Source organism: Alligator sinensis, unplaced genomic scaffold, assembly GCF_000455745.1.
Source record: "Alligator sinensis unplaced genomic scaffold, ASM45574v1 scaffold61_2, whole genome shotgun sequence".
NCBI lineage: Eukaryota > Metazoa > Chordata > Crocodylia > Alligatoridae > Alligator > Alligator sinensis.
This window is the reverse complement of record NW_005842108.1, coordinates 1,436,310-1,450,684: the sequence shown is the minus strand read 5'-3', so window position 1 is coordinate 1,450,684 and position 14,375 is coordinate 1,436,310. Positions and strand designations below refer to the sequence as shown.

Here is a 14,375-nt window from a genome sequence, read left to right as displayed (position 1 = left end):
CGTTCGTCAGGGCGGGCTGGTGAATGGAGAGGCAGACAAGGTTTAATGGTTGCAAAAACGTTTACTTACGCCGCCTGTAGTTGCGACGCAGATGGTCCGGTCGTCTGAACAACCACGTGAGTTGTTCCAGCTGGTGAGGCCCAAGCCAGTGAATCCGTCCGTAAATCAAGCCGGCGGGAAAAGGGTACGTCTGGGATTGCGCTCGGCGACGGGAAAAAAGATCGATAGGTGATCAGTCTATCGATCAGCTAGCCACAAGTCAGATCTCTTTAGAGGCACTCTGCAGCGTGCTCAAAGTTCTTCGACTTGGGCGGAAGTTGCGCGAATTTTTAAACGGCCAGCAAGCCAATTACCAGCCGCTACGTGTGAATAATTTAGAGCTGGCCAATAGCAGGACACAAATTTGCATTCGAATAGCGGGAACTCTTTGCACCGTGCATTTCTGTGCTGCAAGGAAGAAATGCATCCTGCAAATTGGCGGGAAGTCTCTTGCACCGAGGTTCTTCTGTGCAGCAAAAACCCTCGCTGTGCAAGAGGCTCTCATGTGGCAAGAAAATTCCATCGTGCTGAGGCACCAAAATCACTGGGTTGTGACACCCCTCCTCACCCTCCACCCCCTACTTACTGGCATGGAGTCTGGGTCCAGCTCCCTGCGCTGGCGAGTGGGGACTACCCGAATCTCCAATGTTCTCTGAATCTTTTCCAAATTGATTCTGACCTTTTTATTGGTCTTCTGATTTGAGTCAGATTTGGAGATTCAGCTGCCAAATTGGGCTGAATCTTCTCTGATTCGAATCAACACCCAAAGCTTCGCACAGCCCTAATTGGTTCCTAGTTACCACAGTGATAGGCAGGTTATGGAGATGTAAGAGTGTATCCATCTCTGACTTGTTCCCCTGACCAGAAGATACCAACAGGTAAGATTCTCTGTCTGTATTTTAAAAAATATGTGAATTTACATAAATTATAAGAATGATCGTGGCTAGACTAGCATTTCTATGTTGTACTTATGCTTCAGAACATAATCCCACCAACAGTTGTGCCTCAGGTTAGAGCAACAATTTCCTCACAGGCATGTTATTGTATAATGCTCGTTATGGAGGTGTGCATGAGATGGCAGGGATATTACAGATCTGTCTGAAGCATGACTTTCCTGCTAGTGGACAATAGTCCGTTGGACCAGTTGGACCATTGCTCTAATCTGAAAGGACTATTCCTAAAACTCCTTCATCTGGACAGTAAATTATAGGTATTACTGAAAACATCACCATATCAGAGTTATGGTGTTGGAGTGTTTTCTATGAGGGTTGGTTCCCTTTAAGAGAAACTTACCTTTACTAAGGGAAACACAAGCAAACTCCAGGGAAATAGTATATAAAATCAATAGCTCCATTCTAGATGGAACAGGGATTCCTTAACAGGAGCCGTTTTCCACTTATCCCCACCACCACCACCAATGAAAAGTTGATTACTTACTTTTATTGGTAGTTATTGATAAACTACCAGTGACACCTTCAAGTTAATTAGTTTGTGATTGAAACATTCCTGGCAGGGATGGCAGGTGGCTGGAATAGCCAGCTCTTAGATAGCTTCCCGTAAGAATAAAGAATTGATTGGTTCTGTTTTGTTGTCAGTATGAACTAAAGATTTGAAGATGATTCCAAAAGGGAGGCTGGGAATATAACTTTAGGTAAGTAGTTCTATTGTCTAGCTCTATAGCAGTGCCCATAATCCTTATTAAAGCTAGTAGTACAGTACAATGGTGGATTTGTGTACTGTGTGCCCAGATCCCCAGCATTACTAAGTCTCTTTGGTGACAATGGCAAGGAGATTAAAACTGTCCTAGAAGAGTATCTGAAGATGGATGTCCTTGGCTGGCATGCAGCCAGCCCCTGCCACCCTGCTTTTAAAGATATATCAGAATTGAGAGTGGGTAGGAGGAGGTGTGGTAAGGGCTTTCTGGACTCCAGAGATTTCTGTTACAGCTGCTCTGGTGTGCACTGGGAGGTAACCCAGCCCTCAACTGATTCTTGGAAGTGAAGGGAAGTCATTGTACCCTTCTCCCAGGTGCTGCATACAAACCCATGAGGAGTCAGCCATTTACCACTGAAGTGTCTTACAGGATATTGATTTTGCATGTATCCCATATAGGTCTGATGAACTATAGGTAAGTGTACATGCTGAGCTGCTGGGGCAAGCTATTAAAATGGAAGCGGTATAGCATCTTTGGGTTGAGCTAAGTAGCCTACTGAGTAATATTGTCTTTTAGCTAAGGTAATTAACTCACCTGTAGCTACATGGTTGCATTTTTGCCGCTTCTAGTCTACAGGGTAGCCCACTCAAGCAGTGCAGCATGGGATAGTAAGATGAGGAAAAAGTCCATCTGTGAAAGTAGAGGGAATGGTGTCTTAATGGTCTTCATCAGGGGTGTCAAACAGAAAGCGCTTAGCCTGACTCCAGGCTGCAGTGCTGTTTTTTCTGGTTCCCTGGGCTACTGGCAGGCCACTGGAAGTTGGGTGTGTGGCCACGGGAAATGGCCTGCCGCAGAATCCAGGGCTTTAAGGCCCCAGTGATCATGGCAGTTGGCAGCAGGAGGGTGAATGAGGGCTGATACAGCAGTAGTTGCCCTCCAGATGTTTTGCCCATTGCCACTGCTGCAACTTATCTCCTTGGCTGCTGGCCCTGCTGTCACCCCATGCTGGAGCCACTGTGTTCCCCATGCTGGAGATAGTGCTGTCATGTGGCACAGGGTGTGCTGTGGCAGCTCCAGCTCCGTCACAAGGCATGCAACCAAAGCTGGAGCAGGTCTATATGCCCCATGCTGGAGCTGGAGCTGTCATTGGCACTGCATGCTCCAGACTGGGAACCTTTTCAGTGATTGGAGCTCTCTGGCTCAGGGGGACACCATGTGCTTCTGTGCCTGGGAGCTTTGTCAGCTGATTGGAGCTTTCAGCCAGGGAGCACATGGTGCAGGGGCTGGGGCTGGGAGATCCAATCAACTGGCAGGAATCCCAGTCATGGGAGCAAAGATTTCCTGTGCAGGAGGAGCTCAGGATCATGATCCCAGGCTCCCCTTGCACTGTCAATTTGGCGTGATGGGTTGCTCAATCCAACAATAGTGACATGGCTGGAAGCATGATTGTTGGGATTGCACATCACATCCCATCACATATTCTTTTTAACATCTGTAGGCACAAACAGAAGTGACAGTTTTCACCCGATTTGCCCCCTGAAAGTGCTGTACAGCTGTGACCAAATACAAGTGCATAGCTGCAGCATGCTTTAAAAGAGCTTGATTCTGCAAAAATCTGAACCCTAATTGCATGAGGGTTGAGATGAATGTGCTCCAAATGGAGTTCCTTCAGTAACTTGCGTCTCTGCACGCCATGGCAGAACTGGGCTGATGCAGCTCAGCTCTGCTCCCAGTGCTGTCTTCAAAGGGGGAGGTGAGGGAGTGAGCAGGGGATTTTGGCTTTTGGTTGATTCCTCTTCTGCTTATTTTCCTTTCTCAGGCTCTCTGCTTGAACATAGTTAAATGGCTCAACACAAAAAAATAAATTTAAATCATCCCCCTCATAGAAAAAAATAGGATTGTGTTTATTACGGCAGTGAAGATTGGTTTGTCAAGGCTTTCTTAATGCCCTTGCATCTGAATCAGTTGAATCATGAACCTGTCATACTTTTGTATTTCCTTTTTTGTTAGTTTCTGACGAGGTTAATTTAGAACTCCTCTAAAAACTGTGATGAGACAAAATAGCCCTCCATTTGACAAAAATAGAGTTTACGGCTTTGCTGGGTGGGAAGACTGTAGCTCAGAGAATTTTTTTTTTTTCAATTCACTATTGAAAATGCTGTCACTTAGAAATTTGTTACTGAACTTATTGCAAAATGCTATGCTAAAAACACACAATCCAATTCATTAAAAATGACTGTCCTTTATAAAAATATTGTACTGTTCTACAGTGATGATCACAGGCACTACTATGTACAGGAGAGCTCCTACAGGATTTTTTATTATTACTGTGCAGTACTGGGGCCATATCCCGTATGTAGAATCTGCCTTTTGCAGTCCTGTTGACTTAATTGGGGCTTCACTCAGACAGATGGAGAGCTCTATTTTCATTATTGGTATTGTAGTGCAGTACTGTTCCTAAGAAGGATGTACAAAATATGTAAATATTTTAAAAAATGGGATTAAATTATGCAAATTGCATAAGGCTCTGTACTGATTTTTATGGCAATTTAGATAGCCTTTATTGCCATTGTATCTAATTGCTATAATGCAAACTCTCAAAAATATGTAAGTGTGCAGCGCTCCCTATTATGTGTATCAGAACACTATTACCAATACAGAATCCCAAGCTTGATAAAATATGAATTGCTGGGAGTTAATAAATGACATAAAATACAAAATAATCAAATACGAAAATAAAGTGCCAGAATCTGCAGCATTGGAATGTGGGAAATTCAGTGAGTGGTACTTCAATGCCACTAGGGGAAAGGAGGTTGCTTAGCTAAGGCATTGCCCATATAAGTGCCCTGGGTCCTATGTGCCTAATGGACCACTTCCACCCTTATATACACTGCAATACCTAAGGTCAGCTGAGAGCTACTTCCTATATGTACCAGCTCTGTGTTAAGCTCAGTTGGTGAAAAAATATGGAAATTCATTCTATGTACCCCATCCCCCTTGAGGACATCTTCTGGAAGCTCTGTAAAACCTTATTTAAACCCATGTTCAGTAGGCAGGGTTAAGTTTTGGCATATTGTCTAGGGAATTCTTATATTATTTATTTTATCTGTGTTTTTAATTATATTTATTATAAGCCACCCTGAGTCTTTTGGGTGGGGAGGGCAGCACAGATGTCAAATACATAAATAAATAAACAACCCCCAAACAAATGTCCTCACCTTGGGAAATGGAACCATAATGCACATATCCTTCCTGTGTCAGTGGGGGGCCAAAAGTTTTTGCAGGTGTACTGCACCTTAACCTTGCACTATCTCTGAGCACCAGTCCGATTCCCTTTCCCTGTCCAACCTGCTGCTCTGTTTTTGTTCCCTGCCCTGCCACTGTTCCACTTATTCCCTCCCTGATCTGCTGGATGCCACACACACAGGCTGCCCATGCCACACAAAGCAAAGAGGCCTCATGTTTAAGACTGTTTTTACAGTCTAAGGCCTTGTCTTTATGGCATGTAGGGTAAACCTGGAAGTGCCACTGGAGGATGTCCCACCTGCCTGTGTCTCATTTGAAAAAAACCTGTGGGCTGAACAGACATTTAGTTTCTCCAGGGAGAGTCCCTGCTCTCTCTGGAGAAACCACAAGTATATAAAAGTTCATATTTTTTCTCCCAGAGTAAAAGTGGCCGCTTGGGGAGAAAAATAACTTGGGAACAATTCGAGTGAAGTGGCTCTTGGGAAAATATCTCCCAGGAGACAAAACTTCTGTACAGGCAGCAGATGCAGAGCCGACTTGCACAGTCCCAGTGTGCTTTGCTTCTCCCCTGCCCTGTCCCACATAGGGAAGGAGAGCATGTGTCAATCCCAGCCAAGCAGGAAGCAGAACAAGTCTCTGTAGTGCTTGGGCCTGGAAAAGCCAAGCCCTGAAACCATTAGGGGGGTGTCGCCTGCTACTGGTTTGTTCCCTGCTGGAATCACACGGTGTGGGGAAGCATATGAGCATACAGCCTGCCCAGCCTTAGCTGGGCTCCAGCACAGCACTGGGGAGGGGAAAGCCTGGAGGGCTCTTTTGTGCATGGCACAGTGCCCACCTTCTCTTACCCTGATGATCCCTGTCTGCATTCACTTAAAAAAAACCCCAAAATACCTGCAAAGCTCTCTTCTGGGCCATGTGCTGTAGGGCCCCTGGCTGCCCAGCATCCATAGGGCAGGGGCTTTGCTTCTCTGTCTGAAAATTGTACAAGTCAGTTTTTCTCACAGGAAAACAAACCCGGAAGATTTGTCCTGCATGATTTGAACATGTGTGTGCAGCCTGTGTAACTGGTTTAGTGCAGGCTTGGGTACACACCCAGAGCCACTCTCAGGCTGTTTGCCTCATGCTTCTTAGTGTGTGCTCAAGTCTGTGCTACACTGCTACTTTCTGAGCTTGGACACACGTTGGGTAGGCATGGGCAGACAGGATATGCTTCTGGCAGCACCACCAGTCTCCCCACAGAGGCAGTGTAGTGTGCCTATCTCTGCAAGGCCCAATTAGTGAGACTCCTTGAGAGCAGAATCAGGTCCTGATTTTGCTAGGCTTCTGCAGGCTTTGTGATTTCTGTGCATTTCCTCCTCCTCTTTTTTAAAGACTAATATAATGCTTGACAATTCTGTGTACCATTCTTCCTTATGTAATTAGACCTCTGTCCTTTATTTGGATCCTCACAGGCTTAAGCATCCCTCTCTGCATAGCTGGTTGCAGAATCAAGGTCATGATATGAAAGAGTTTTTATAAAGAACAGAGTGGAGACATTACACTTTCAGATTTGGCCACTTGGCCCGAATAGTGACACAAAGGAGAAATCTTACCGCTCATTGTCTCCTGCTTCTCCCCATGCAAACTATTTACACCACTTCTGGCTATAATATTGCTTTTGTCTTATCTAATTTCATAAGTTACATCTGGATCTACATTTTGTAATGTTGAGCAGCTTTTAATAGTGTGTTCCGGCCATTTTTGCTTCTTGGTTCATACGTGTTTATGCTTCACTAAAATAGTTTGTCATTTGGTTGCTGGCAGTAAATAAAGTATTTATGAATCAATAGTATGTTTATGGTAGTTTAAGAGTGGTGGTATAGCTGTGATGGTCTAAAAATTATGCAAGAAGGAAGGATTTCTTAGGATGACATCTTTTATTGGATCAACTATGTAGTTGGGATAAAGTTACCATTTGACAGCTTGTTTAACTTTATCCCAGCTACAAAGTTGGTCCAATAAATAATGTATTTACTTAAAGATGTGTTTTTTACTGTGTCCTCTAATACTCAGATTATGTTTGATATGATATATTTTTGAGAGAGATAATTATAATCTAAGGCTTAAACCAGGGTTTAAGCCCCTAAGTGGTTGCTGTGGTGTGCCCAGCGGTGATTGCCTTCCAAAGCCTGAGAATAACGTGCAAGCTCTGAAAACCAGAGAGGTGTTTTTTACCTATGGAATTTTGCCCTTTTTTAAACCAAACAAAAACACCTATAAAGGCACTCAGGTTCCTAGTTAACTCTTGCCTAATTTCCTCTTCGATATTAGGCACAAAATCCATCTAACAAAATCCAGGAAACAATTTTTGAGCAATATTCTCTGAATTTTTAATTGTCTTTTTCTTTCTATTCAATCTATATATTCTTCTTAACTACGTGCTTTTATTTTTAGGGATCAGCAGATTCATACACAAGTAGACCTTCAGATTCGGATGTATCTTTGGAGGAGGACAGAGAAGCAATCCGCCAGGAGAGAGAACAGCAAGCAGCCATTCAGCTTGAAAGGGCAAAAGTGAGTGCTTTCTCTGTCTTTAATAATAGCAGATTTATACGTTATTCGGTGACATGGCAGCTTTTGCATGCTGTATGCACTCACACCACAGGTTTATAATGATGATAGTCTCATTAGAAAATAGTTTGATAACCAATGGAAGTACAGGATACTAGAGGGGGAAATGCCAAATATTTTCCCAAAGAAGTTAATACTGAAGTGGGGATTGAAATTATTCTCCTTCAACCCTGCTGAAGTTAGTAGGGGCCCAGAGTATTGTGTGTGTGGCCAGCCTGCCAGGCGTGCTGCAAAGACATTTTAAACTGACTCTGGAACCAAGGCTGCATGGCCATATTCATGCAATAGCTCACTCCAAAAATTCTGTTCTCAGTTCAGGAACTAACATGGGTCGAGCAGCCCAGCATCTCAGCACAACGCAAGGAGATTCAGGAGTTTGGCCAGTCTCCTCAGTCCCTCCTCCCCTATCTGCCTTTGAATCACACCTGTAGCACTTCATTGCCCATTGGTTAAGAAATCGGCATCTTGGAACATTAGAACAGTGTCTGTAAGAGGGGAACTTTATGGCATTTCCAGGTCTGTGTGGGACCCCATGGAAGGAGGAGTTCGCTTTCCTTAGAAATGTCATACCAGAGGCTGAACACTCATGCTCAGTTGTCTGCTGTGAACAAATCCTGAAGTTCAACTTTGGATACATTATAAGAATGCACAGCTTTGTTCCTGGCTGGTGTGGAGTGAGGCCAGTTTATGTTATGTCTGGATATGGCCTAATGTGCTAGTGCACCATCAGTAGATTTTTTTTTTGTTCGATACAGTTAGCATATTAACTCTTAAATCTGAAAAGTACAATAACATTTCTACAACATGCTTGTTACATGTATTTCTATTTCTAGTCTAAACCTGTAGCATTTGCTGTTAAGACTAATGTGAGTTACTGTGGAGCACTGGATGAAGATGTTCCTGTCCCAAGCACTGCCATCTCTTTTGATGCCAAGGACTTTCTGCACATTAAAGAGGTAACTCCAGGATGCAATTATTCCTTTTACCAGCCAGCAACTAAAACCTAAGCAGTCAGATTTGAGCTGCACAAGACGAAAAAAAAGAAAGCTTAATAGCAGCCAGCACTGCATTGAACACCTGTTTGATTAGCAGTGGCTCCCAGGATCATTTGTCCTTATCAAAGCTGTAATGCTGTAAGGCTATCTCTTGTGCTAGTAAAAATTTGAGGTTACAGATTTACTGCCAGGTCTTAGAAACAAGATGGGAGATCATATCCTAGTTAGTATATTTAAAACCCACTTGAAGTTGGTGTGTTCAGATTCTGTACTTCAAAACAAACCTGTCAAGTGGTGAGCTTGAGCCTAAGAGTAGGTATCCTGGGAGTGCAAAAAAAGATGTTAATCCAGTCAGGTCTACGAACACTACTCTGGAGAGACTCTCTAAGAGAAAGAAAAGGTCTACAATAAGCATTAGGGGGGAAACATCTCAAGGAAAGCAGGAGGGTTAGGGTTGGGAGAAGGAAAACCCAAAAGCTAAGAGGAAAAAGGGTGCTGCCAGAAGTGACATTGTCATGTGATCAGCTCACTGAAAGTGCTCTACAGCCTTGCTGTGACAGACATGCATGGCTGCAGAGTGGTTTAAAAGTGCCCAATCGTGCAGCAAATGAACTGTCACATATTGAAGGATCAGATGAAGGTGCTGCAGAGCAGTCCCTGCGCACAATCAGGGCAGGGCTGATGCAGCCCAGCCCCTCTCCTGATGCTGTTTGCAGGAAGTGAGGGGAGATGAGGGAGGGGTAGTGTGCTGTGAGCTAGGGCTTGGCCAGCCTCAGCTGGAAGGGAGGCAACTAGATTGGAGCACCCTTGCTTTGCAGCCCACCCCCAACCCCATCCCCCTCCAGCTCAGGCTGGGCAAATCCCAGCCCTCAGTGCGTTATCCCTCCCTCATTCCAGCTTCCTTTTTGCAGACAGCACCAGCGCTGGAAGGAGAGGTGGGGCTAGGGAAGAGAGGCTGTAGGCAGGCAACTTCTCCCCTTGATCAGCTCGATTTTTTTTTTTTTTTTTTCCCCCTCCCCCGCAACGAAACAGTGAATGGATATTTTTCACTGTATGTTGGGAATATTTCCCACAATTTTTTAAAGCTGTCTACAGTAAACCCCCAAATGTGCATGTTCACCTTTGCACAAGTTTATCATTGTAATATCTGCAAATGACCAAGAATAGCAATCCCCACTTCTTTTATGAAATACACAGCTCTTTTATTGTATTTTATGAATTTAGCATTCTAAGTTCAAAATCTATCTATGAGAGTTAAAATCTTTATAGCAAACTTTGCTGTGGGCCAAGAGCACTGTCCTGCACTGCGGCAAGGCAAAGTAACCACACTCCACCCGTAAAGAGAACCACCAGAGATTATGCCTTTTTCTTGAGATGCCTGACATGTTAGAGAAAAGCACCTGCTCCCATATCATTCAGTGGATGCATTTTGCTACTTCTGTTGCACCAGGCCCCTTATGGAGGTTTGTGCATAGGATGAGGTGGGGGAATTTGCATCATTGCTTCACATGCTACAGAGTGCTCTTATTGAAAATGTATTGTCATCTTGCAACTAGCTTGTGCATGAGTTGTCTCAGAAGCTGTCTGAGAAGAGCCACTGCTGGCTGTGAGGAGCATTTAGCAAGTGGACAGTTCTGGTGATCCCCTCATTCTACATCCCTCTTTGGGTGAACGCAGATGGAAATTGATTTCCTTGCATTTATTGTAAGAAATATTTACATATCTGCTGAGATAGAGGCAGGTTGGAAACCTGAAGCTACTTGTCTATTCTACACTAAATTTGTTCCCCAACAAGAACTTGTTCTGACAACTTAGCTCCATGACTGAATTTTCCAGCAACCCTCACAAGACTGACTCCATGCACCCTGCAGTTCCTAAACTTGCTATGCAGACTATCCAGAGCAGAGAGCAGCTGGCCTCATAGGACAGATGGATTTCAGATACCTAATCTGCTGTCTTTCTTAATCATCTGAAGATCTCTTTTGCAACCCACCTAACATAGTATTTTCTTAGGGTATATTTACACATGCAAGTGCTGCAGCATCAGGCTCTATACTTGAAGGTCTATAAGTGGCAAAATGCGCGTCAGCACTGAGAAAATGACGGCGGCACGCTTTTGAACTAAAATACATAGGAGGTGCTTTAGTTAAAAAACGCACCACCACCATTTTATCTGCACTGACATGCATTTTACTGATGGCTCATATTAGCAGGGCATGTCCTCTGTCTCATCCACCACGTCTTAACCTTTTTAGTAAGAGGGTAGGATCCTTAATGGTTTACACTTGCCCTCACTTGCCTTCACAGCTTGATGTTTCTCGGGGCTCTGCCTCCCCTTACACTCCATTGTTACACCAACCAGATCTTATGGTCTAGCCAGGTTGTGCGCCATCAGATGATAGAATGGCAGCACCCTCACAATTTGTCAATTAGTCGGGCTCCGGCCTAGTAAATAGTCCCGATAGGTTAACGAAAGTCTCCCTGTGCCCTATCATGGCAGTGTGGGGATTTGGCATGTCAAGCTCCCTGTGTCTGGGTTCCTCACTAAATGACTGTTAGTCCTTTAATCACAGTTCCATGGGCTATTATGACTATGCCCAGCAGACTAGTCTTTCAAGTCCTTAATTTTCCCTTGTCTGGTGTTGTTAACCCTCACTGCGACTATGGGGCCCTGGACCCCGTCCCGGAATGGACTCACAGATCATGGCTCTTGCCACTCCGATGAGGCAAATGTTGTCTCTCTGCACCTCCATGTCATGATGTCTGCTCCTCCACATTGTGGTCCCGGTCCCTCCATCCTGAGGCTCCTCTGAGCCTCAAATCAGATGAGCAGGTTCTGCTCTGCCCCTTTTGCCTCTGCCAGGGCAATCCTTGCTCTGGGTCAACACTCTTGCAGTCATGATCCTGGGCCTCTGTTCTCCCATCAGCCCGTGTGGGATGTGTCTTTATGACGCCAGTCACTGCACACTGGCCAACCCGGATCTGGCACGAGCTTGTTAAGTGCAGCAGCCGTAGTGCTTGGAGCTCTTTGGACCACACTAACAGCGTCTTCACTGGTAAGTCCCCACTCCTGGAGAGATCAGCTGCCTCAGTTCCCTACCCTTGGGGACTGATAGCAGTCTTGTGACCCCTGTATGGGTTGTCGGGACCCCTACAACAGACATCTTTTTCAATAAATCAGTTTAATGCCAGGCCTTCAGCAAGAAATTCTACATGGACGAGGATGACATGTTCCTCAACCTCAGACTACCAAAATCTAAAGAAAGAGAAGTTCCTGAAGACTGGAAGAAGGCCAATGTTGTGCCCATCTTCAGGAAGGAGAGGAGAGAGGACCTGGGCAACTATAGGCCAATTAGCCTAACTTCTATCCCAGAGAGAATCCTGGAAAAATTCATCAAGGAGTCTATGTGCGATAAGCTTGCAGAAGGTAGGATTCTGAACAACAGCCAGCATGGCTTCGTCATGGGCAGGTCTTGTCTTACCAATCTTATCTCCTTCTACAATCAGATAACTCACCACCTGGATAAGAGAGAGGAAGTCAACACTGTATATCTAAACTTCCAAAAGGCCTTTGATCTGGTATCCCGTGATCTCACAGGAAAGTTGAAGGATTGAAGGCTTAACTGCTCAACAGTTAGGTGGGTAGGACCCAAAGAGTTCAAATGAACAGATCTGTGTTGTGCTGGTGAGAAGTGGCCAGCGGTGTCCCTCAGGGGTCTGTGCTTGGTCCAGTGCTTTTCACCATCTTTATCAATGATTTGAATGTTGGGGTAAAGAGTTCACTGGCCAAGAAGTTCACGGATGACACCAGGTTATGGGGGATCATGGTCACTCTTGAAGATAGGCTGCAGACACAGGTGGATCTAGATAGGCTAGCAAATTGTGTGGATCAGAACCAGATGAACTTCAACATTGAGAAGGGTAAAGTGCTTCATCTGGGGACAAACAATCCCCAACATACTTACAGGCTTGATGGCGCCAAACTGACTAGCACCACGACTGAAGGGGACCGTGGGGTAATAATAGACCATAGTATGAATATGAGCCGTTAGTGCGATGCTGTAGCCAACAGGGCAAACAATACTCTGGCATGCATCAACCGATGCATCTCAAGCAAAACCAAGAAAGTGATTCTTCCACTTTATTCAGCATTGATGAGACCGCAGCTAGAGTACTACATCCAGTTCTGGGCGCTGCACTTCAGCAAAGACATGGAAAAGCTTGAGAGAGTCCAGAGAAGAGCCACATGTATGATCAGAGACTTGCAAGGCAAGCCATACAAGGAAAGGCTGAGGGACTTGGGCCTCTTCAGCCTAAAAAAGAGAAGGCTGAGAGGGGACTTAGTAGCAGCTTACTGCTACATAAGGGGAATACATCAAGGGTTCGGTGAACAACTGTTCACCAAGGCACCCTTGGGGAAAACCAGGAGTAATGGCCACAAACTCCTGGAAAACTGTTTCAGGCTTAACACTAGAAAAAACTTCACAGTTAGTGTCCAGACTGGAATAAACTCCCTCCAGAGGTGGTGCAATCACCTTCCCTAGAAATCTTCAAGAGGAGATTGGATGGTCACCTTGCTGGAATCGCCCGACCCCAGTTGTCTTTCCTGCCTAGTGCAGGGGAGCTGGACCCGATGATCTTGCGAGGTCCCTTCCAGCCCCTTACAGTCTATGAATCTAAGTCCAATGGATTTAGATAGAAGTGGGGTCACCTTGGCAGCAGACTGGAATATCAGCAGAAACTGGTGAGTCCCTATATTCAAGATACATCCTGCATGTCTCATCTGTCACCTACAGGCCCATATATTATGTACCTGTTTAATCAGATGTAATAGCAATAATTACTGACACTGCATAAGAAATCAGACATAGCAACCAATAGCAGTTAAATGTACTCTTCCCACACACTGAATGCTAAGAATAACGTATGGAAGGTGATGACCTAATGTGAATAATCTTGTTTCCCCACTGCGTCAGTATCATTTCCCTTATTCAGATGTTCTCACCATGAGCCTGACTCTTATCTCATTTATGTAAGTGTAAATCAGAAATAAGTCCACTGAAGACAGTGAGATTGTTCATGTGAGTAAGGATTCCATATTCAGGGACTAAATTTAAAACAAGAGCATGAAACACAATCATGATCTGATGATAGGACATTTACATTGGTTTAAGTCCACTGGTTTAACTTGTTCTTCTGATTGATACTAACATAGGACCAGATCTCAAGATTGTGAATATACCTGCTAACTTCCATGGAACTAACATTTTAGCAACTTAAAATTTAAGCAACTGCTAATGTGATTTTCTGGATCAAAACTGTAGCAGAATTAGGCCTAAGGGATGGATATATGGACAGTGGAAATAAATCAGTGGGAATACTTCTATGAGTAAAAATTGGGCATGGGAGAGAGGCTTGCAGGAGTAGGTTTAAAAAGGACAAGGGGAAAATAGAAATTTATTGAGACAGGCTGAGATAGTCCAGAGAGAAATCTGTACTGACCCAGTTTGTGCTCACATTGATTCCTTGGACATGCAAAAGACTTCAGTTTTTAAAGACCTCTCTGGCTTTTCTGATTTACTCATGTAAGATGCACAGTTTGTCCAATGATGAGCTTCCAGTGTGAGCACTGCCTTTCAAAGCACAGTGTGGGGTTAAAGGGTGGGGATGATAAAATGTTCAGAATACTTAAGACTTGTTGAATGTGTGAGTTAAGTTGATAATCTGTGTGTGTTACAGAAATACAATAATGACTGGTGGATAGGAAGGCTGGTTAAAGAGGGCTGTGAGATAGGTTTTATTCCAAGTCCACTTAGACTGGAGAACATACG

The 14,375-nt window shown here is 44.4% G+C and overlaps 1 protein-coding gene across 1 annotated transcript in view; it reads left to right on the top strand.

Annotated features, from left to right (window-relative positions):
- CACNB4 (calcium voltage-gated channel auxiliary subunit beta 4) overlaps positions 1-14,375 on the top strand; it is a 151,711-nt gene that overhangs the window by 73,616 nt on the left and 63,720 nt on the right. Inside the window, 3 exon segments of the mRNA XM_006024544.3 lie at positions 7,373-7,492; positions 8,383-8,505; positions 14,284-14,375. The exon segment at positions 14,284-14,375 is cut by the window's right edge and continues 22 nt beyond it. Of these exon segments, the coding sequence (XP_006024606.1) occupies positions 7,373-7,492; positions 8,383-8,505; positions 14,284-14,375 (335 nt within the window).